This window comes from Nipponia nippon, unplaced genomic scaffold (genome assembly GCF_047370975.1).
Source record: "Nipponia nippon isolate SJK-2023a ecotype South Korea unplaced genomic scaffold, ASM4737097v1 scaffold_22, whole genome shotgun sequence".
Classification (NCBI taxonomy): Eukaryota; Metazoa; Chordata; class Aves; order Pelecaniformes; family Threskiornithidae; genus Nipponia; species Nipponia nippon.
In genome coordinates this window covers 475,509-499,500 of record NW_028262339.1, presented here as the reverse complement: position 1 = coordinate 499,500, position 23,992 = coordinate 475,509, and the positions used below count along the sequence as shown (strand labels likewise).

The 23,992-nt window shown below is 48.1% G+C and overlaps 1 protein-coding gene across 3 annotated transcripts in view; it reads left to right on the top strand.

Moving 5' to 3' along the window:
• SMAD7 (SMAD family member 7) overlaps positions 1 to 20,503 on the top strand; it is a 30,222-nt gene extending 9,719 nt beyond the window's left edge. For 2 of the 3 annotated variants that reach the window (XM_087760457.1, XM_087760456.1), the window contains exon 6: positions 18,723 to 20,501. In XM_087760457.1, coding sequence (XP_087616583.1) covers positions 18,723 to 19,261 — 539 coding nt within the window. In that variant the 3' untranslated portion in view covers positions 19,262 to 20,501. Of the gene's footprint in view, positions 1 to 18,722 lie in introns of all 3 variants that reach the window. The other variant, XM_087760458.1, reaches the window with a different exon arrangement.
• Positions 20,504 to 23,992: the final 3,489 nt, after the last annotated feature.

Sequence of the window (23,992 nt, the reverse complement as noted above, 5' to 3'; positions counted from 1 at the left end):
TCGAGAAAGGAAAATAAATGCACTTTGCAGCAGTCCTCCAAAGCTCACTTTCTCCTTTTTTCTATCTCCCCCGCATATTTTAGTTAGCAGAAGGGTGTATTTGAAGAGGGCTTCAATGAGTTATTAGCAGGGTGTGTGGGGAGAGCTTCGGCTTGGTCTTATCTAAGTTTGGGCGGATGGGGATCGGTAATGCTGGGTGGAGAATCCAGCATCCCTCATCCCCTCCAGACCAGGGCTGTACACGCTGGATTTGTGGTTCCTTGATGAAAAGATGGCTTTAAGACAAGCAAAAAAACCCCTAATTTTGGTGGATTTGGAAGCTGGAGCAGGAGGCTGAGGAAGAAGACCTCACGGGTGGATGGTGGTGGTGGGTTCCTATAGCACCATAGGCTTTGGCCACCCTGATGGGCAGTGGATGCTGGTGTAGTAGTGGTGTTCAAAGTCAGTAGACCTGCCCTAATGTCTGGGAGCTGGAAGGGTAGGATTTAGTGAGGCAGATTGCTCTTGGCACTGAGAATTTGGGAATGGGGCCAGCCTGGGGTTCACAGCTACTCTGGCAGAGAAACTGCATGGAGGGACTGAGAGGAGGATGGCAAGAGGAGCATTAAAAAGGGCATGGAAGCGAGTGCCCTGCCGCTCTTCATGAGGATCCTTTGATGAGGAGGAGTCTCAGGTCCGGCCACCGCAGGGGTCCCAATCTCCTCCTGGAGGCTGAAGGCAATTTCATTGATGGATACCAGAGGCGCTGGAGGATGTGGGAGGGGGAGCAGCGTGGCTGGGGAGGGATGTACGGGGAGTGTTTTCCCCTTGGGATAACTGATCTGAGCCACTCTTTCCCTCCCTCTGCTTTCTGTTCTCCTTCCTGGCCCAGGAATGCAATATTGGGTAGTTCTTCATGCTGTGATGGTGTCCTCTTCTCATCCCACCTCCACCTCCACTGTCTCTTCCCCATTTTCCAGCTGATGCACTTCTCGCTCCCCTGAGCTGCTGGCTCTTGCTTCCATATTCTTGCCTTTATTTATTTTCTTATATCTCTATTTTTCGGTGGTCACTCTGTGGGTAGGTCAGGACTCCTTGCTCATGGTGTCTCCCACTTAGATGGTTGTGCTCAGGTATTACCTTCGTGTCCTCAACATGGTTAAAGAAGAAAGCAAAAATAGCCCATTGGAGATAAAAATAATTTCCGTAAATAGGAGGCAGAGGGTGTTTTTCCTATATTTTGAGCTGACTTGTTCCCAGCAGATGTATTTGGTGATGACTCTTCTTTCAAACAAGCAAAGCCATGCTTGGAGGGCCTGGAGGTGGCCAGCCTGTGGTCCAGTGGCATCTGATCAGTGAGAGCTGAATTCCTGTATGACCCATGGAGGGGCTCTGCTCCGAGGGTAGAAGTGAGCTGATGGTGGCTTGATGGTGTTGGTGCTGGGTCTCCATGGGATGCTCTCCACCCAGCCCTGGACATCTCCCTCTTGGTGAAGGGTTTAGAGGGGAAGTCGTACGAGGAGCGGCTGAAGTCACTTGGTCTGTTCAGCCTGGAGAAGAGGAGACTGAGGGGAGACCTCATCACGGTCTACAGCTTCCTCACAAGGGGAAGAGGAGGGGCAGGCACTGATCTCTTCTCCCTGGCGACCAACGATAGGACCCGAGGGAACAGCAGGAAGATATGTCAGGGGAGGTTTAGGTTGGACATTAGGAAAAGGTTCTTCACCCAGAGGGTGGTGGAGCACTGGAACAGGCTCCCCCGGGAGGTAGTCATGGCGCCAAGCCTGACAACATTCAAGAAGCAATTGGACAATGCCCTCAGACATATGGTGTGATTTTTGGGGTTGTCCTATGCAGGGACAGGAGTTGGACTCGATGATCCTTGTGGGTCCCTTCCAACTCAGGGCATTCTATGATTCTCTTGACCCATGTGTGGCTGTGGCTTATGGCTCTTGGCCAATGGAAGGTGGAGGTGCCCATGGTGGGCGAGAAGATGGCTCTCCTGCAGGACAGATGAATGGTGCTGGATCTGCTGGCAAAGTGAAGCTCTCTGAGAAGCCCATCATAGAAGGAAAGCAAGATGATCTGGCTTGTGTCCTCGCCACCTCCGCTGCTTTTTTATTTATAGGGGTTATTCATAAAATAGCAAACCCAAGAATTACCCAGATATCAGCCCAATCCTGTTGACTTGCTCTGACTCTGGAACCACCCCAGGGTCTCCTGGAGCCAGTAGATGTTGAATGATAGTGCTTGGTAGGTGCTGGACCAAGGCCCTGCAAGGCTTGAGGTTGGGAGACCTGCAAGGCTTTTCGGGAGCAAGTGCAGCCTCAGTTTCTCCCTCCCAACTCCTCTGCACTGAAAAGACAGGAAAAGACTCTGGAGGCTGCAGAAGCATCAACGTTGCTCCCTGCCCCAGCTCTCCTGGCAGTGGGACATCGTCTGGTTTAAGGGACCGCTTGGCTGAGTGACATTTCATTCCGAAATCATGGGCAGGCCGGGAATGTTTCACTATGCCTCTGATCCCCACTGGTATCTGCTCACCAGGGAAGAAGCACCTTGTCCAAATCCGGAGCTATTCGCCCCTTGAAGCGGCTCCCCATTGCTCCCCCCTGCCCCATGTAAACAGGATCCCGTGCGGTTTCTCCGGCAGTCCTGCCTGTGTTTTCCCATTCCCCCCTCCTTCCACCTCCCTCTCGTACAGAGTTTATAACCTCCTGTGAATTGCCTTTATTTACAAATTGGCATCCTATTTTAATCTGAAATTGAGACATCTTCCTGTGGAACTAGGATTGTATATTTGTCCCAGGGATAAACAATTGCTTGGGAATTTTTTTAAAAGTCACTTATTCTTGGTTTATTTTTGAGCATATGTCCTTTTAATATTTTTTTATTTGCTTTGAGCACCTCAGGGCATTGCACCCTTTCCTTCCCAGCCTCGTTGGAGACACGACCCCCCCTCCTGCTTACCTAAAAAACGCCATCCCGTCCTGGAAAGGATAAGGTTATCAGGGGTTAACACCAAGATGACAGCATTGGAGCCTCTGGAGCAAAACAGGCTGCCTGCCAGACTAGGAGCCTTGCACATCATCTGACCGTGGCCGGCGGGGAGGAGGGAGCGGGCGCTTGGCACCGACCCCAGGGCTCTTGGCTTGGCTGCCCGCTCCGGCTCCTTTGGCCCTGTGGGGGTATTTTTTAAGGGGGATCTCGCCAAGCGGGGACGCCCCCCCAGGGACACAGCCAGGATAGCCCCTGTGCTGCTGCAGGGAGGCTGGAGGCATCCTCCTTCCAGCTCCCAGCTCTTAGCTAATTAAAATCCCCCCAAAGCAGATAGAACTCATTTAATAATTACTTTTAAGTGCTCTAGAGCCTTTTGATCCTTTCCTAGATGTCCTTGTAGGATGGGTTTTAAAGAAAAATGATGACAGAGGTGCTCCCGCCATTAAACACCGGGTGTTTCAATCCATCCCTGTACAGCTCCATTGAATTAATTTTTCCGGGTGCTGCTGGATTTTCCCAACCAAACGGTGCTTTGAGAGCAGTTGACAATAAAATGCAGAAGACGACCCCACCACCAGCGAGTCCTTCATGGTGGGAACCATGGTGGGGACCACTTGGGTTTTATCCTACAACCTGGCATTTTTTAGGGATGAATGAGGACAAAAGGGTGAATTTTGGAAGTTAGGGTGCCAAGGAGGGATTCAGATGGTGCTCTGCTCCCAAAAAATGTCCCAATGAGTGCCGGCAACTTGATCGTTCGGGACATTTAAAACTTGACGGGACAAAAACACTCGTAGAGGAGCAGCCCTGGGCTGGCAGGGATGCGGGCTGCATCATTTCCATCCCTGCTGTCTGCCAGTGGGTATCACTTACACTAGAGGAACCAGTAACATTAACCACATGCATTTCCCCACTGCCAGCATGGGGGGATGCCTATTTCTAACCACGGCGGCCAAGACCGTAAACCTCAATGCTGGGTTAAAACGGAGTACACCCCATTTTAGGGTGCACAGGGAAAAATGAGGTGTATGGACACCCCCCCCCAGCTCTAACCGGGTGCTTTAGGAGGGTGATGGGCTGGGCAGCAGGTGCTGGCTGGGGCCTGGTGCAGGTGGGTGCCAGCCCCACTGCCATCCCCAGCCGGCTTGAATGACCCACGCTGCAGCCTGGCCGCCTGCCTACTGTCACAAAGGAGCTTCCTTTCCAGTTTATTTTCAGCGCTGAGATATTATTAACCGCTGAGGCATGGTCTCTGTTCTCACCACCCTTGCTTTTTGCCTAAATTGCTTTGTTTTTACCCCCTGTCGGCATGCTGAGGCCGCTGACTTGGCTCTGGGGCCACCGAGGTACTGGCTGCATCACGGCTGCTCTTGAGGAATGGGAGGGCACAACCAACCTGATCCTGCGTGGGGCTGAGGTCGGGGAAGGGAAGGAGCTCGGCGTCTCGCAGGATTTCTGCCCGCTGGCTTTGGATTAGCCCCTTGGGTTTGTTGTTTTTTTTTTATTTTTTAACAACTTCTTTTGATAAAAGCAGCATCTTGGGTGTTGCAGGCTGCCTCTTTCTCTGCAGTTTATTATTATTTTATCTGTTCTTTTTCTTTTTCTTTTTCTTTTTCTTTTTCTTTTTCTTTTTCTTTTTCTTTTTCTTTTTCTTTTTCTTTTTCTTTTCTTTTTCTTTTTCTTTTTCTTTTTCTTTTTCTTTTTCTTTTTCTTTTTCTTTTTCTTTTTCTTTTTCTTTTTCTTTTTCTTTTTCTTTTTCTTTTTCTTTTTCTTTTTCTTTTTCTTTTTCTTTTTCTTTTCTTTTTCTTTTTCTTCTTTTTCTTCTTCCTTCTTCTTCCCTTCCCTTTTCTTCCCTTCCTTCTTCCCTTCCCTTCCTTCCTTCCTTCCTTCCCTTCCCTTCCCTTCCCTTCCCTTCCCTTCCCTTCCCTTCCCTTCCCTTCCTTCCTTCCTTCCCTTCCCTTCCCTTCCCTTCCCTTCCCTTCCCTTCCCTTCCTTCCCTTCCCTTCCCTTCCCTTCCCTTCCCTTCCTTCCCTTCCCTTCCCTTCCCTTCCCTTCCCTTCCCTTCCCTTCCCTTCCCTTCCCTTCCCTTCCCTTTCCTTCCTTCCCTTTCCTTCCTTCCCTTTCCTTCCTTCCCTTTCCCCTTCCCTTTCCCTTTCCCTTTCCCCTTCCCTTTCCTTCCTTCCCTTCCCTTCCTTCCTTCCCTTCCTTCCCTTCCCTTCCTTCCCTTCCCTTCCCTTCCTTCCCTTCCTTCCCCTTCCTTCCCTTCCTTCCTTCCCTTCCCCTTCCCTTCCCCTTCCTTCCCCTTCCCTTCCCTTCCTTCCCCTTCCCTTCCCTTCCCCTTCCTTCCTTCCCTTCCCTTCCCTTCCTTCCTTCCTTCCCTTCCCTTCCTTCCCTTCCCTTCCCTTCCCTTCCCTTCCTTCCCTTCCTTCCCTTCCCTTCCCTTCCCTTCCCTTCCCTTCCCTTCCCTTCCTTCCCTTCCTTCCTTCCCTTCCCTTCCTTCCCTTCCCTTCCCTTCCCTTCCTTCCTTCCCTTCCCTTCCCTTCCTTCCCTTCCCTTCCCTTCCCTTCCCTTCCCTTCCCTTCCCTTCCTTCCCTTCCCTTCCCTTCCCTTCCCTTCCCTTCCCTTCCCTTCCCTTCCCTTCCCTTCCCTTCCCTTCCCTTCCCTTCCCTTCCCTTCCCTTCCTTCCCTTCCCTTCCCTTCCCTTCCCTTCCCTTCCCTTCCCTTCCCTTCCCTTCCCTTCCCTTCCCTTCTCCTTCCCTTCTCCTTCCCTTCTCCTTCCCTTCTCCTTCCCTTCTCCTTCCCTTCCCTTCCCTTCTCCTTCCCTTCTCCTTCCCTTCTCCTTCCCTTCCCCTTCCGATGCGTTCAAGCCATTGGGTCCAAAAACCTTTTTCCATGGGGTTTTGTGGTATTGGGGATGTGATGTGGTGTTTGCTAACAGACAGCCCTTCTGTCCCCTTTCTTTTTTATTTTCTTTTTTCTTTTTCCCTTGTTTTTTTTACCCTCCCCTCTTCTGGGTAGCCATTTAAATATGTGATGATAACTTTTACCCTGTTAATTAACAGGAAACATTGGGACAAGACAGGAAATTACATCAGTTTTTTATGAGGAAAGAGCCAAGAAAAAAAATACAAGAAAACATAGTTATTAGTGAAAGGAAAGAAAGTGCCTGGGGAGGAGGAGAAAGAAAAGGAGAGAAAACGAGAAAAAACCCCATTCCATGGGCCCCGCTTTTTCGAGGGAAGCTGCTCCAGTACTTTTATTTTATTTTGATTATGTTGAAAAATATTTGACTAGCAGGGTCACCTTTGCTTGAGCGCGACGCTCGAGCTTCCCAAGGAATCTTTTTTTTTTTTTCATGCCTTTTCTCGGCTTCCTTCCCCAAACTGTGAGGCCTAGGAAGCTCTTGGCCGGGAGACTAATTTTGGTTTGGCTGCTCAGCCCTTCAAATTGGTCCCCACCCAGTGTCATTATCTTGGTTTTAACTTGCAAGGGGGAAAAAAAAACCACCCTGTAAGAACTGGCTCAGCCCTTCTCTACCCTTTTAACCTTGCTGCATAAAAAACCTCCTGACTTCAGCTCCCCGGTAGGGTTGTGCCGGCAACGCTGAAGCACCACGGGGTGGTTGCAGGAGGTCCCGGTGATGCTTCTGGTGATGCTTCTCCATGAGTGGTGGTGGATACCCGGCTCTGTGGTCCTTCCTCATCCACCCTCGGGGATGAAGTAAGATGCCTGGTGGGGTGCTGGGTTTTGGCAAGCCATCTTTGGGGTGAAGCCCTGGCTCCCGTGGGCTTCCCTGGCTTTTCCCTGAATACCTGGGCAGGCAAAAAAGCAGATTTCTCCATTAAATGAATAACTCGGAACCGCTCAGGCTGTTAAGCCTTCAGAGCATCGTTACAAATATGTACCTATATGTGTACATAATAAGCGAGGCTATGGATGGTTTTATATATATATAGGCTGAATATATGTAGGTTATATAGGTTATATATATGTGTAGGTTACATAGGTTTTTTATATATATAGGTTGAATATTTTCAATATGTTGATTAGATATTGAATATATTCAATATATTGTGTATATTGAATATATTCAATATATTGCATGTATTAGATATTGAATTATATATAGTGTATATAGAGGTTAAGTATATTCAACATATTCATTATATATTAATTATATCGAACATATAAAAAATAATGAATATATAACAAATACGTTGAATATATTCAACCTATATAGGTTGCAAAAAAACCCCATATATATAGGTTGAATAGATTTTGTTTGTAGAGCCGCCAATGCTGAATCAAGAAGAGCTGGATCTGCATCGGAGAAACTCGGGTGTTGGGAAGGTGGTGAAAGTTCAAACATCCTTCGCTTTTACAACCGCTGAAGTTGGCTCTGGATCCAGTGATTTTCAGTGATGGAAACTGATGGGTTGAATTTATAGATGCTAAAAATTGCTGGGCATGGCTGCCGAGGGGGAACTCCCTCCACGGCGGGTGATGCAACATAATACTGGAGGGGTTGTGTGTCTGTTTGCACGTTGGTGTGCAAGGTGAGGTTTTGAGTGGAAAAGCAGGGAAAATAGCAAAACACTTGAGAAATTAAACAGTGAGATGGGGTGCTGGTCGCCCACACGGGATGGCTGCTGGTGACCCTGCAGCTGGGCTCCAGCGGCACCTTCCTGGGCAGAGCGGATGGAGTAAATAACTCCATAAAATCATCCTTCGAGCAGGAATCAAATAACAGGAGTTTTATTTGGAAAAGGAGTTAGGAGCCTGAAGTTACATCACTGCATTTGAACTGATGAATTCATTTTCTTTGGAAGCCAGGCTGAGACTTTTTAGCTCATTATAAGGAACAAGCTCATAAATCTTCATATGCAGAGGCCCGTAGTTTTCCTGTTCTTTGTCACAGCCAAGCATGGAAAATGTATCCCGGGTGTCAAGAGCATGAAGCCTTGACACACCTGAGATGTTGCACCAAGGTTATTTTCTGGAGCAGCCGGTATGGTACTGGGTTTGCCGAGCGGTGGTGCCGAGCCTCAAATCCCCTGGGCTTTGCCCCTGTGGGAGGATGCTGCTGGGTCTTGGTGATGCCCCAAATTCCCCAGGCTTTGCCCATCGTGGGATGATGCTGCTGGGTCTTGGTGATGCCACCCCGGCTGTGGCACAGTCTCTGCCTGGGACACGGCTCTGCCGCTGCCACTGAAAGTGGGGTGGGATGAGCACAAGGAGCTTTTTGGGTTTTTTTGTTTGTTTGTTTTTTAATCTGGTTGCTGCTGACCTGCCCCATTTTATAGCCCAGGGCGCACCTCTGCTGGCCTCCGTCTGCAAAAGGGGGGTGGCAACTCCGCTGGAGCGCCGGGAGGGTTAATTACTTAATGAATGTAATATTCTCTATAATTGCTAAGCATTAGTAATCCAGAGTAAAGTGAGAGGTGAGGGGAGGGGTGTGTGCGTGGCCAGGCTTGTGAACTCCATCCAAATGCTGCCCATCTGTCCATCCCTCGCTTGCTCCCTACCCTGGTAAGGGCTGATGCTGTCTGTTCGTCCCTGGGCGGCAACCCTGCCTGTATGCAAGCGTGCTTCGCTGCCTGCTCTTAGGAATAGGCGTGATTAGATTATGAAGGCAGACAGAAGTAATGATTAACTTTTTCAGTCTGCATGCTGTCTCCAGTCTGGCGCTGGGTGTTTTTTTTTTCCCCCTGGCCCCGGATCGACAGGGTATTAGGTTGTAAAGAAAGCCAGGAGGAATGAAGGCAAGGGAGGGAGGGGAAAGGAGGGGGGAGCCTTTTCCATCAGATCCGGGACTGGAATTTATTGGCAGGAATGCAGTAAATGCTCCAAATGCCAGCCCAGCTAAACATTTTTCATAATTGTTATGGAATGGGGCACAACGGACATGAAAAGGACTTTTGTTCCAACCCTGCTTTTTCCGTGGATTTACATCCCTGCAAGGGATGCTGCTCTGGGAAAGGGAGCTGGGGGGTGGTCTTTTTTTGGGGGGGTTAACACATATTTATGTCTGTTTTCAGTCTTTGGGGAGAATTCTAGGTCGGTGTGCTGCAGGGAGAGGCTTTTTTTTTTGGTATTGAAATGAGAGCGGCAGCAATGCCGTGTGTGTGTGTGGAATGCAGTTAGGGGAAAAAAAATAATCCTAACACACATCTGGGTATTAGGTATCCGTTTGGAAATCCTAGACTGCTCTGCTTCAGTTTTTATTAAGGTCTTTACAAGGTTTTTAACGTGTAACCCACATAGCTACATGTTGTCAGTGGAGAGCTGTGGCTTTCCTGGGGGCCGTATCCCTGCCCTCCCCAGGGCATCCCTGGGTACCAGCCGACTTTCCCCCCTTTGCAACAGCGGAGCTTTATTTTTAATTGCAGAAGTGTTTTAAGGTCTTCATCCTCTAAAACCGAGCTCAGTGGCTGCGTTGAGGGGGGCTGTGACCCTGGGGCTGGCCTCTGGTGGCTTCATCATCTGCATCGGTGATTTATCCCCACACTGGAAAGGTGATGGGAAGGATGCTGTCACAGGAGCCTCCAGCACAACCCAAGCTAGGCATGAGATTGTGGCAAGCTCATCCTCAGGTCTGATTTGCGTTGTTGTAAGTCAGGAGCCCATTGTGTGCTGGTTTCTCCTTCTCAGAAGGTTTCTGGTTGAGATCTGGGTTGGTATGGGTGGAGAAGAGGTGTGTCTTGGTAGAATGAAGCACAAAGGTGTTTGCTCATCTTCGGGAGCTGGGGCTGGTACCAACCCCGAGTTGCTTGGTGGTTGCATGGCAGCATCTCATGAACGCTGGCTTGGGCTTCCTGTGTTTTCCAGAGGAGCTTCTTGGCTGATTGTCATTAAAATGCAATTATTCCGGGTTGCTATCAAGGCAGGGGAGGAGGTCGGAGGGTGCACGGGGCTGCAGAGCATCCTGCAACACCTCCAGAGCCAGCAAGTCCTCCCAGGGCATCCCCACCAGCACAGGAGAACAGCAATGGGGACACATGCAGCAAAAATAGGATTTCTGGGGGTTTTCCACGTGGACTTGCATGTCCTCGTGCCTATCTGGGTGGCCCAGGGGTCTTAAAAACCCCATGGATGTTGGCAGCACCCCTCTGGAAGGGTCTCCCCTCTTAAAGCAGCCCTTCGTCCCACCCGACCGTGGGTTGGAGCTTGGGGAAGGGATTCCCGTCCTACTGCTTTTTTGAAACAAGGGAAAAGTTTTCCCACACCTTTGAGGGGTGCAGAAGGAGAGGCAGATAAAGAAGGTTCTTTAAATTAAAACTTCAAAAATAATTAGACTGACTGCATACTAAACAACAGTGAAGAGGCCCATTTACTGTAAATATTATGAATGGATTTGGCTGGCTTCTTCATCCCCACCCTTCCTCTAAGGCTTTTCTCTGAGCTGAGTCGAAATTCGGCCTTCACACATCACGGTACTCTATAATTTGCATGGCTGATGAGGCCCGAAGCCTGGTACGGAGGAAACTGGAGTCAGCTGGCTCCTCTCTAACCGCGGGAGACAGGCAGACAGGCATTTTTGGTGTGTGCCTGCATATTTTTTTCTTCCCCCTTGTAGATGCAGCCTTGCTTGGCTTTTAAAGAAAATGGGCACAAAAAAAGGTTCTTCTCTTCTGGAGTCGTTTTTAGCCGTGGTAATTGATTAATCACCGTAATTAGACAGTAGCAGTGACAAATAGGATATTTATGAATCAAAGTTCTGGTTTGGCAGACTCCATGAACTCAGCAGCTTCACTTTGGTTCTTTGCCATTCTTCGGTGCAGGGGGCGTCAGGGAGCTGGGTTTCCTTCACATGTATATATTGATCACCCTATATTTTTCAAGCTTGGACTTCCCTCCTGGGCCAGCCTTGGCATTTGCCATACTGGTGCCCGCTCTTGAGGCTTTGTAGGTCTGCAACAACATGCTTGCAGGGACTCTTTCTTGGTTTGTTTTCTTGCTTTTGTGTCCCATCCCTGAATTAACCTTCAAAGGTCAGGGATGGGTTCTAGGCTGGGAGAAGGTTGACTCAAGGCGCCACCAAGTTGGGGTGGGAACCTTAGGGGATGTCCTCAGGGATCAGTCATCTCTACCCACCATCTAACCCCACCTCATTTTTGTCCTGATTTCACAAGAGGGTGTCCCAGCCATGGTGAAGGTGATAGAAGTTCTTGGTTGGGTCATCAGGGGACTGAGCAGAGCATTCCCAAGCTTGTAGGTCACCGCTAACATGAGTCTGAACCAAAGCCCTAGTTACAAATATCAGGAAATCCCAGACTTCTTCCCCTGGTGACTTCTGCAAAATTTTATCCTCTGTGTCCCCATCAGACTTGCAAGGTTTCAAATCTGTTGGCAACATCTCAGCTTTTGGATAACAGCCCTTAGAAAACTTCGGCAAACTGAAGTCTTGGGAGGAAAACTCAGGTGGACATTTATTTTCATGCAAGGTTGACTTATTTTGCTAGGAGCAAGGAGCCATTTAAGTGATTGAGTGGACAACTTGTTAATAAGCTAAAGAAATAATCTTAGGGCTCTTTAGCCTGCATGAGTACTGCATATGTTGAGTAATAAGAGCTGCCTAATTAGACATAGACACAAATTTATGGTCTAGCCTGTCAATCCGTGGATTAAGGACTCCATAAGTACCTACTGACACGATGGGCTGTAATGGCTCCTAAAGAGACATTATGGTCTATCGTGTCAATAATCCAGAGATTAAGGGCTCCCTAAGCATGTGTTGATGTGACCAACTGTCCCAGCTCTTTGGGGGCTCTTGTGTTGGTGTGGTGGAGGGACCCCACGGGCCACCTTGGGCAGTGGCATCCCTGCAGTAGGTAAGGGTTTATTTTCTCTGCAAACAACAGGAGCTTAACACATGACCATCCTCTAAATTAGCCTTTCAGAAATCATCCCCGCCATCAAAAGCAGGGTGGGTGAGGAAGCTGAAGCTGTCTAGCCCTTGTGTGCAGGGAGATATAGCCTGGTGTCTCCAGGCTGCCCACAAACTCCGTTAAAGGCACAAAAACTCTTTTCTGCAGCAGGATATATCCTTTAATTTGGATTTTTTTCTTTGCTTTTGCAAAGTATATCTGGAAATCTGACTTTGAAGGATTTTTCTTGGGGTTTTTGTTTGTTTGTTTGTTTGTTTGTTCCCCTGCCCAAGTAGCCTGTAAATTACCCGAGAGACTAGAAAGGAAGTAAAATTTCCCTTTTTGGTACCCATTTTTCTTTGCTTTGATGAGCAAAGCACTCGGTCACAAGTTCCCCAGGGCTCAGTGTTGGGGCCGGTCCTGTTCAATATCTTTATCCATGATCTGGATGAGGGGATCGAGTGCACCCTCAGGAAGTTTGCAGATGACACCAAGTTGGGTGGAAGTGTCGATCTGCTGGAGGGTAGGAAGGCCCTACAGAGGGACCTGGACAGGCTGGATCGTTGATCCAGGGCCAACTGTATGAGATTCAACAAGGCTAAGTGCTGGGTCCTGCCCTTGGGTCACAACAACCCCATGCAACGCTACAGGCTTAGGGAGGAGTGGCTGAAGAGCTGCCCGGCGGAAAAGGACCTGGGAGTGTTGGTTGACAGCCGCCTGAACATGAGCCAGCAGTGTGCCCAGGTGGCCAAGAGGGCCAATGGCATCCTGGCTTGTATCAGGAATAGTGTGGCCAGCAGGACCAGGGAGGTGATAGTGCCCCTGTACTCGGCCCTGGTGAGGCCGCACCTCGAGTACTGTGTTCAGTTTTGGGCCCCTCCCTACAAGAAGGACATTGAGGTGCTGGAGCATGTTCAGAGAAGGGCAACGAAGCTGATGAAGGGTCTAGAGAACAGGTCATATGAGGAGTGGCTGAGGGAGCTGGGGTTGTTTAGTCTGGAGAAGAGGAGGCTGAGGGGAGACCTTATTGCTCTCTACAACTACCTGAAAGGAGGTTGTAGCGAGGTGGGGGTAGGTCTCTTCTCCCTAGTAACAAGCGATAGGATGAGAGGGAATGGCCTCAAGCTGCGCCAGGGGAAGTTTAGGTTGGATATTAGGAAGAACTTCTTCACCGAAAGGGTAGTCAGGCATTGGAACAGGCTGCCCAGGGAAGTGGTTGAGTCTCCATCCCTGGAGGTATTTAAAAGATGGGTAGACGTGGTGCTTAGGGACATGGTTTAGTGGTGGACTTGGCAGTGATAGGTTAACGGTTGGACTCGATAATCTTAAGGGTCTTTTCCAACCTTAACGATTCTATGATTCTATGATTCTATGAGCTGTCATGCTTGGTGTTTTCCTCACCTTGATGTAATGCCCGTTTGTTTCTTGAGTAAGGGTTCAGAGGTGTGTTTTTCCTGAGATCTGCAAAAACAGCACTTGCCAGTAACACAAGGAGCAAAACTGCAACTGGAGTGCCCCGAGCTGCCCTGAGGACCCTCAAGAAGAGCATGCAAAAACCCATAAAAAGCTCCAGGGTTTGTGTCTCCATCTCTTCCATCTCGACAAGCAGGAGAAGATGGAGGGCATGACTCTGCCCGGGCTTGCAAATGCTGCTTAAGGTCAGCCAAGCGAGATTACCAGGCTCAAGACATGCTAAGCTTAGTCTCAGCCTTGGCCCCGGCCAGACGACACATTGTGCTGACACCAGTCCAGCCAATTTTTTTTTAAGCATAGATGCCCTCCGCATGTGCTGACGGATAAAGGAGGAAGGACCATAGGTTCATCTGCTCATCGGCGGTGCCCACATTGCTCGTTTTCCAGCAGAAAGCTGCCTTCTGGGAAGTCAGGCAGGGATCTCGCCACCCCTCCAGGTCTCCTTGCTGGCCCAGGAGCTCACGTCTGGGTCCTGGTCCTTCTAGGAAAGGTCCATAAGACCCAAATCCTATTGGTGCTATGATTTTTTGGTGGACATCTACATTAATTTATCTTGTTGCCTTTACCCATTCGTGTTGGGTTATCGGTTGTGCATGCAGTGTCACCCTCGCACGGGGCCCAGGTGAAGGTACCACAAAACATGAGCAACCTGATCTGGTTGAAGAAGTCCCTGCTCATTGCAGGGGGGTTGGACTGGATGGCCTTTAAAGGTCCCTTCCCACCCAAACCATTCTGTGATTCTATGATTCTGTGAAAATGAGGAGACTTTTGTTAGCAGTTTAGGGTAGATGATGCCATGGCGAGTATTGCGTCAGGGTTGATGTTTGGTGGGAAATCCAACCCCAGGGATCACAGAGGAATGAGGGAGAGGAGAGGGTGTGATGGTGAGAAGTTTAGGAAGAGCATGAGAAGATGCTTTGGGTCAAAGCTGCTCTTAAAAAAAAATCTATAAATATACATTAAAAAAAAGTATAAATTCATAGTTTGAAATACTTCTGCAGTTGGATAACGAATTTGCATCTAATCCTAATATCATTGAAGAAAGATCCAATTACAGGCATTTAAAAACCTAATCAGGAACGCAGTTGTATTCCCATTTTCAGCGAGTTGTTATTATCGCAGATATCAGTGACAATTTAGATAGCTCTTGACTTGATCAGATGGGAGTAGTCCTGGTGGGTGAGGTAGCTCAGTGTGTGCTAAACTTGCTGTTTTCTTTAGAGGTCGGTTGATTACAGGAAAACGTTTAGCTATGTCAAAACAAAACAAAGCAAAACAAAAGATCCCCAGCCCACCTCCCCTCTACATTCATGAACTTGGCACCGGGACAAGGCTGAGATCTGAAAGCCGACCAGGAGCTACGTTGGTGGTTTTTTTCTGTTTTTTAAATTCAATTTTGCTGAAATGTTTCGGTTCTTCCTGAATGAAAAAAGAACTTTTTCTTCCCAAACTCCTAATAAAACTGCTGGAGCTCGGAAAGAAAAAGTACAGATGACATGGTTTCATCATCTTAAAAATGTTCATGTGCCGAAGAGAAAAGCCACACCAAAAATTTTCTGCCATTTCCAAGCGATGTGAGATGTGAGTCCTCCTGCCACAGCGTGGGAGAACCAAGCGTAGGGCCATTACTGATGAATTTGAGTGTTCTCATGGTGTGAATCTTCCATACCCACCTTCATCTGGACGTCCTTGGTTTCAGCAGCTTTTAATTTTTTGGAGCTATTGCTCCGGTGTCCCATCCTCCAGGATTTCTGTATGGATGTAGCATCTTCTGCAGCATCCCTCCCCGGAGCAGGATGATGCCCCAAGCCCCTGGGCAGCCTGTGCACACCTGAAGCTAGAAAAATCCTGGCTGTGGTCTTTTATTGAGCAATTTTGGCCAGGACTTGATGTTCGCAAGGGTCAAGGAAGGTGGTGGGAAACCTCACAGACTCTCATGCTGGTTGATGTGTTGGCAAGTAGCTGGGATGATGCTTTTGTGGACATCCATCTCCAAGGGATGTGCCAGTAAAAGTCAGGGCACAGGTGGGTGTAAAAAATATGGAAAAAAATGAGTTTTTCAGGGGGAATGTGATGTTGAATAACGTGATTGTGCTGGGGCATTGCCATCTTCATCACCATCCACACCGAACTTCCAAAAAATGTTACCCCAAAGACTTCGGGGTATCAAACTATTGCCTTAATTTCTCCCCTTCATGCAGAAATGTGCTCTGCTTCGGATGGTCAATACAACTAATTCTTTAAATTCCTGAGGGCAGACTTGCTTTATTTTCAGTTATTTATAATTTTTTTTTTTCACAATAAGCTTGCACAATGCGCTGGGGGAGCCTGTCAAAGCCCCTAGGCAGGCTGTAATGCAAACCATGGAAAATAATAATAAACCAATGATAGCAGCAAATGGAGGGGTGCTTAATAACGAAATAATAATGTGGATGTTTATAGCATTAAACATTATCATTGTTTGCTGGAATATGGGAATGCTCCCAGTTTGCTGGGAGTTTTCCAGACATTTAGAAAGGGATGTGTTTGCTCTGAGGAGCTTGTAAAAATGATGCTTTTAAGTCAAAAGAAGAATCCCAAAGCGCTTCTCAGCCATTTCTGGGCTGTCGCACATAAGGACACGTTGAGAGTGATGTGACTGCGAATTTCCTGGATCTGGGTTTTTGTGTGGATTTGCAGCAGGCAGAGACCGGAGTTGGATGGTGGGTCCAGATGAACCCGGCGGGACGTTTCGGGGCAAAATCCACCTGTTTGCTTCATTTGCCCAGACCCGTGGTCATTGCCACCAAAAAATCCTTTTGGGGAAAAAATCTCCATCCCCATAGGAAGCATCTCTGTGTCAATTTTTCCTCCTCTCCTGCAAACTCCTCCCCTGCCTCCGCCGCCCAAGTGATGCCACCGGCTTTTCCCACCCCTTTTCCCAGTGGATGCCAGAATCGGGGAGGCAGGTGGGAGCGGGGAGGCTTCGCTGGGGTCCCAACAAAAGCAGCTTTGGTGGCGGCTGGCAGGGAGGCCTGATCCTGTTTATCCGAGCTCAACCCTTATATTCTCATGGCTTTTTGACTAGACATCCAGTCAACAGCCGAATCCCGCAAACGGAAGAGGCTCTGGCATATTTATACTGTGTTCTGGCATTGGCTCCTTAAAAAAAAAATATCCCGGATTACCTAAGACTCGTCCTTGAGGTCTGGTCACCCCATGTCATTGAAAAATCTAGTGGGATTCATTCATGAACTTCCAGCCCTCCATAAAGGTCTGTTCATTCATAGCCAAGGCATTTTTCTTTTTTTTTTTTTAATTTTTTAATGCACTGGCAATTAAATAACTCTTTGTAAGTGGCAATGAGGTACTTGTTAAGTGGTCTTCACTAATGCAAGCACAAATATCAGGTGAAAAAGTCTTTTTTTTTCTCCCGCCTCCTCCTGAAAGAGGTGCTTTTATGTTCAAATAAATAAAAGCCTATAGGAATTTCAGCAGGGTTCAATGGCTGTTGCTCCAGAATTCCCTCAACTGCTGTAAAACAAAACCTAAGAAGCTCTGAGCATCGCTAGCAGGCAGTCGGCAGGGAGGCTGCAGCAGAGGGGGGCCATGGGTGGTCAAGATGGGGACAGATCCAGGAGCATCATCTCCCTGGATCCAGGAGCATTCCCACCAGATTACTCTATCTCCTGGGCATCCACCCCCCAGATTGCTCTGTCTCCCAGGCGGGCGGGGGAAGCGCCATCCTGGGGGTGTTCCTTGGCCTGCTGGATGCACCCTTGGGTGGGGGGCACCCCATTTGGATTAGGGGGGAGGTAACCCAAGCCGCCCACCCTGTCCTGCCTTGATCCCTTGCGCGGTGCCAGGTTTCAGCAGGATATAAAGTTATCTGCAACAAAGTCTTGGGAGGCACCAAAAAGGGGAGGTGGAAGGACAAACTGGGGCATACCTCGACGGACACTTTCCTGAGGACCACCCCCCCTGCCGCCAGAACCCCCATCCCCGGTTTCACCCGGGAGTGAGGGTCCCTATTTTGGGGTGTACACAGTCAGGCCCATTTTTAGTAGCTGCCTCCAGCAAGTGGAGAAATATTTTCCTCACTGGCATAGAAATGAGGAAATTAAAAGTGTGACTGGGCTTTTTTTTTTTTAAAAGCACTGTGTAGGGCTTGAAGCACAACTCAGAGACGGGAGAAAAACTCCTGTGCTGGGGAAACGGGCTTATTAGTAGCAAAAAATATAGAAAACAGGGCAGCCAGAGTGCCGCTGCCATTGCTCATGCTGGGGGAGTTTTGGGGGGCTGATAAGATGATGCAGGGAGAGCTTTGGGGTGCTGGGTCACCCACTGTCCTTGGTCCCATAGCTGCTCCCATGGTGCAGGGGATTATTTCGGTAGTGCTCACTAACTCACATTCCCAGCTTGATTTTTTTTTTTTAAATATATTACTTTTTTAAAATACAATTATAGAGATGAATAGTTCCCAGGTCTTAACATGCCTACTGAGGCTGGAAGGAATTACTTGCTGAGCAGTGCCGGGCTGTTAGGGATCCTCTGTCAGGAAAAGGGGCTTTTTTGTGTTTCTCTGCCCCCCTCTTGCTTTTTCCTCCTACATCATATCCTCACTGCTTGCACAGGGTAGCTATGGCCAAGGGAGTTGAAAAAAGGGCTATGGGAATGAATTTCTGTGGTTTTTGGAGGTTTTTTAGGCCATTTTTGTTAACAAGCGCAAGATTTCTGGTCCCCACCCTGCTGCCATCTGACGGCGCTTCCCGCAGGTCAGGGCTTCATCCGATGTCTCCCTCCTCTCCATCACTCAGGCTCTGCCTACGGGCAGGGAAAAGCCCCATGAACTAGAGCAGGCAAGTTCTTGTCCCCTCCGGTCCCACGGGGTGACCTTCAATCTGCTTTTCTTAGCAGCACCTCATTTTTTTTCAGCATCTGTGCACAGTAGATAGTTATTTATGGAAATGGATCCATCATCTGCTGGGTGCAAATAAGGGGTTTTGGGGTGTTTGGTCTTGCTGGATGCAGCTGGCTGGATCATCTCATCTCTCCTGTTGGCACTGAAGGTGATCCTAGTGATGGTTTGAGTGAGGGATGGCTGCGCCATGGATGCTGCTGGTGGGTCTCAAGCCACTTCTGAAGGTGGACCTGGTGACTTAGGACCCATAACTCCAACCAGAGCTAGGCACTGCAGCAGCATGGGAATCCCCCAAACCTAGGTCAACTTAAATGGTCTTAATAGTGGCCTTAACACATGGCTTTTGGAAGCGGTGGATGTGCTATGGGCATTGGTGTGTGCATGGAGAGCATCATGAAGACATGGGCAGGCAAGGACCTGCCAGCGTTGCATTGCTTTTGGGTCATATTACCAGCCTCATGTGCTCAATTTCTCCTTTTCCTCCTTTTTTTCCTCCTGTTCTGTAGATTCCCAAGTTCTTCAGGAGCCAGGGGATCGGTCACACTGGTGCGTGGTGGCATACTGGGAAGAGAAGACGCGTGTGGGTCGGCTGTACTCTGTGCAAGAGCCCTCCCTGGATATCTTCTATGATCTACCTCAGGGGAATGGTTTCTGCCTCGGACAGCTCAACTCGGACAACAAAAGCCAACTGGTGCAGAAGGTCCGCAGCAAGATCGGCTATGGCATCCAGCTCACCAAGGAAGTGGACGGCGTGTGGGTGTACAACCGCAGCAGTTACCCCATTTTCATCAAGTCGGCCACACTGGACAACCCCGACTCCAGGACGTTGCTGGTTCACAAAGTGTTTCCAGGTTTTTCCATCAAGGCTTTTGACTACGAGAAGGCGTACAGCTTGCAGAGACCCAACGACCACGAGTTCATGCAGCAACCATGGACCGGATTTACTGTTCAGATCAGCTTTGTGAAAGGCTGGGGCCAGTGCTACACGAGACAGTTTATCAGCAGTTGCCCATGCTGGTTGGAGGTTATTTTTAATAACCGATGACTTGAGACAGAGTGGACTCATGACATTTATACTACTTTGCTGCTATTATTTCCTTCTGAGTGCTTGCTTTTCACGCAAACTTTTTGGTTTTGTTTGTTCCCCTCCCCCCCCCGTTTTGAGAAATAGCTTATGGAAAGATTTTTTTTGCCTTGGGTATTTTGATAAATATATCTATTTTTTAAAAGTGTGAATGACCAATAACTCAGAAGGGCGAGAGAAGGGTGCAGGGGGATGGATTGCATACGATAATTATTTCACGCCTCTGAAACGATTATCCTATGTGATCGATGGATTCAGAAGCCACTTGCTATATGTTACAGCTCCTTCTCTTGGATAAAACAAGAAGATAACTGCATTTTTTACGCAACACCTTCCCCTTGCTGCCAGCCATCCCCGGTGATGGTGACACTGAGACCCCTTCCCCAGCGGTGCTAACCCATGTTGCCGCCGAAGGATGGTGCAAAACCTTCCCGACCAGGTCTTTACCCATCCTTTTAATTTTTATTTTATTTTTCTTGTTGCTGGGTTCACGTCTTGTCACTGTGTTCATCCTTCCACTGCTTTTTTTTTTATGGTCATGGATTGATGCAAGGGGAGAAGAAAACAGCGGAGAAACCTCATGCATGGCCCATGCTTTATAATTTGAGCTGAGATGCGAAGCGACAGAAGCCTAAGCCTAAAAAAAAAACAAACCAAAACAAAACCAACAAAACAAATGAAAAACAAATGGGAAAACAAAAGAAAAAGTGTTCATAATCGTTGATCTGTTGTAACCTGCTTAGATCAGGTTATCCTGGTACCATCCCATCTGGAAATGCAGTTGTGCTTTCATTTCTTCTTGACTTCATACACGAGTATGATACTTTTACACTGTTCTTAGCTCAATGAGCATGTTTAGACCTTAACATAAGCTATTTTTCTAAATATAAAGGTTTAAATGAACAAGAGAGCATTCTCATTGGAACTTTAGCATTGTAGTGCTTTGGAAATAAAACACACAAAAAAAGGACTCCTTAAAAAAACCCTGAGATTTATTAAAGAAAAAATGTATTTTATGTTATATATAAATATATTATTACTTGTAAATATAAAGACGTTTTATAAGCATCATTATTTATGTATTGTGCAATGTGTATAAATGAGAAAAAAGCAAGAAAGATGCACTTTGCTTTAATATAAATAATGCCAAATTAAAAAAAAAAAAGAACATGAGATTGGTGTTTTTTTCTATGGGTGTTATCATCCAGATGAATGTTTTTTCTAAAGGAGTTTATGTTCCATTAAAAAAAAAAAATGTACACTTGATCCTAGGCTGTGCTGAGTGGCTTTTTGAGTGGCGGGAATGAGGCAGGCAGAAGAGATGCTGCTCTAAGTGGGTACTGCGCTGGGTTGACAGTGGGGGCACCCACCCCAGCCCCATGTGGGATTGCTCCAGCGTGGGTAGCACCCAGATAGGGTCACTCCTGAGCTTTGAGCTCTGTTGGGCTGATTTGGTGCACGTGGCTCTGGGCTCCCCAGCTTGGATGCACCCAATCAGCCCAAGTCTGGAGGGGCTGGCTGGATCCAGGCAGGTTGCACAGGGGTGCCTGGCTCACTGCCCAAAATCTGCTAGGGTTATTTTTGTTATTATTCCTGCTTCTCATAATTTCAACTTGAAAGAACTCCCATGCTAGGGACCCAGCTCCCATTTGACACTGTCCCAGCCCCCGAAATACCAGGGGAGGCCAAGCTTTTGCTCTGTGCTGGAACACTGGTGGCCCATGCCAACAGGTGAGGAGGAAAACTTGAGGAGAAGAGGAGAAAGCCAGTCCTCAGTGGGTTTTCCTCGACTATTTCCTGCCCCCTTCATCTCCCATGCCTCTGGAAATAAAGGTTAGTTTTCTTTTGCCCTGCTCACCCTGCCTTCAGGCGTTCACTGTTCCACTGCATCACATCCCGCTTGCACATGTCCTCTGCCAGGGAGAGGGTCTGTACAGCTGGTTCCTGCCTTTTGTGGAGAGGGACCTTGAGTGGAAACCACCAGAGTCCTGGAGGCTGAAGGATTTGGATAAGTAGAAGGTCCAGATGGGCTTGTAAGCTCCCTCCCTGCCAAAGCACCTGGACCCCAGGAACGTGACTTCCAGCCTCTGCTGTCCATGGTTGATGGCCATAGCAGTAGATCAGGCTTGGTGAGCATCTGGACCAGGTTTGCTCAACGCTGTGCCTTTCTGTTCAATGGAGATGTGCCCAACCCAGAGCGATTTATTGAGATACAGTATTAGGTTTGCTCTGAATGGACTGTGCTTTCAGTTGGATTCGTGTCACTAAGCCCATGAACCGGCTTCAAAATGGCTTTTGATCATGTGTGAGATTTGCATGGGAATTTCAATTTCCAGGCTCTCGCCTCTTGTCCTTCAGGTGGGAGTCAGCATCAAAGGCTGAGGGCATGATGGATGCACCCACCCTGTCTTGCTTGATATGCACTAAGAGATACCTGGAAGGGCAGATGTTGGGACAATGTCATTATGCTACAATTTGGCTCATTTCCTTTCCATTCTGTGCCAGCAGACTTGAAATATCCAATAATCACATCATACCTTTGTGGTCCAGCAGCCAAACTAGCACTGATGGCTTGCAACAGAAGCTCGAGGAAGAGCGCTCCTGTCCATGTCCTCAACACCCACCCAGGCAACACACCATCAAAGGCTCTACACATGGTGGATGAAGCAGATGACTTTATTGCAAAACCAACTGTTGACTCCTCCAAGCTTTTGTAGTGTTTATCTGTGGGAGCAGGACTGTGCAGGCAGTAGGGACCTGGGATTAAAAAGATCCCTCCAAGTCTAGGAGCCACCAGGTTGATGGCCACACTAGGGTTATGGTCAGCTGGCTGAGAAGTTGGCTTTTACTCTGGACAGCTGGTTGAGAAGTTGGCTTTTACTCTGGAGTAACCAAAAGATAGGGAATATTGGGTTCACTCGTACTTCCACCTCCAAGCTGTTGTGCTGGCAACTAGGCATGGGTCTTTACCAAGAAGAGATGAGATGATGGTTTTGCCCCTGATGTATGACACTAAAGTAGAAACAAGCCACGTGGGCGCACCAGAGGACTCTGTGTTTAAGAGATGCTTTGCAGATGTTTTCACCTTGTTCCATGAGGTGTGTACCATATCTTGGTGGTTAAAACCCTGAAGCCAAATTGCAGCGTAGATGATGTTGTCCCTTGAATTAAGATCTGGGTTCTTGTCCCAGCTCATTGGTCCATGAGATGTGACCAAATCATTTAACCTTGCTGTTTCTCAGGATTTCCACTTGTGAGATACAGAGGCTACAAACTGTTGTTCCTCCTGAGAGCTGAAGGCAGAGGATGGAAATACTATACCCCTAAATGAACACTCTTCACAGCAGCTTTACAAAATACATAAGGGCCACAAAAATGATCTGAGGGATGGAACACCTCTCCTATGAGGAAAGGCTGAGAGAGTTGGGGTTGTTCAGCCTGGAGAAGGCTCCAGGGAGACCCCCCCTTAAAGGGGGCTTATAAGAAAGATGGGGACAGACTTTTTAGTAGGGACTGTAGTGACAGGACAAGGGGTAATGGCTTTAAACTAAAGGAGGGTAGATTCAGACTAGATATAAGGAAGAAATGTTTTACGCTGAGGGTGGTGAAACACTGGAAGAGGTTGCCCAGAGAGGTGGTAGATGCCCCATCCCTGGAAACATTCAAGGTCAGGTTGGATGGGGCTCTGAGCAACCTGATCTAGTTGCAGATGTCCCTGCTTTTGCAGGAGGGGTTGGACTAGATGACCTTTAAAGGTCCCTTCCAACCCGAACCATTCTATGATTCGATGATAATGCAAAGAGGAAAAATGATCCAGCAAAGCCCGGAGGCTGGCTGTGGAGGTGTCCCCATGATGGGTGCAGTGCTAGTGGGCTGTTATATCACTTGCAAGGTGCAGCAAGGGTCTGCTGGGCCTGGGATATCCTCCACACACCCCTTTTACACCTTGTCCTATATGACTACCCCTCGCCACAGCTGGAGACATGTTGAGCTGACTGGACCTTCATCTGGACATGGCTTTCCAGGTCAAATGTTACAGTGATCACCTGGAGAATGATCTGAAACACCTCGCGAAGCACTTTATTTTATGGAATCTTTATTTGCATTCATCTGTCAAAATAAAAGACCAGGTGACACTGTTCCCAGTAAGAAAACTGGGAAATAATCAGCAAAACTGTGACTTTTCAATACTATGGCAGCTTTAGCTAAAATGTTCCAGTTTTCACCTCCTGCTGAGCTAATTTTAGCCTTCATTCAATGCAAAAAAAGAAAAAAGAAAAGAAAAAAGAACATGACAGAAGGATGCTGAGCATCAGCTCATCTGTGTCCCCATTCACCCAGAGCTTGTTCAGCTCTAGGGCTGGTAGATACAGAGTGGGAAGTAGCCTGAAGGTTAAAATAGAGATTGGAGGTTAAAGCGAGGAAGAATTTCCCCTTGGCTGGGGTTTGCCGATGCTGTAAATCCATCTTTAGTGCTCAGAAAAGCTGCAGCCACATAAAGCAAAGTGCTGACCTGGTATAAACCTAGTCCGATGTGGTCCTGCTGGTGTTGTGCTGTCTGGCCAGGGTCTTCGTCTGGTTGCACCGCTCTCACTTTACGTGAGTCCCTCTGCAGCTGGTGCAAAGCCAGGCTTAAACACACATGCTTACATAAACCCCAAGTGCTGGAGGTAATTTGTCAGAAATGCAGTT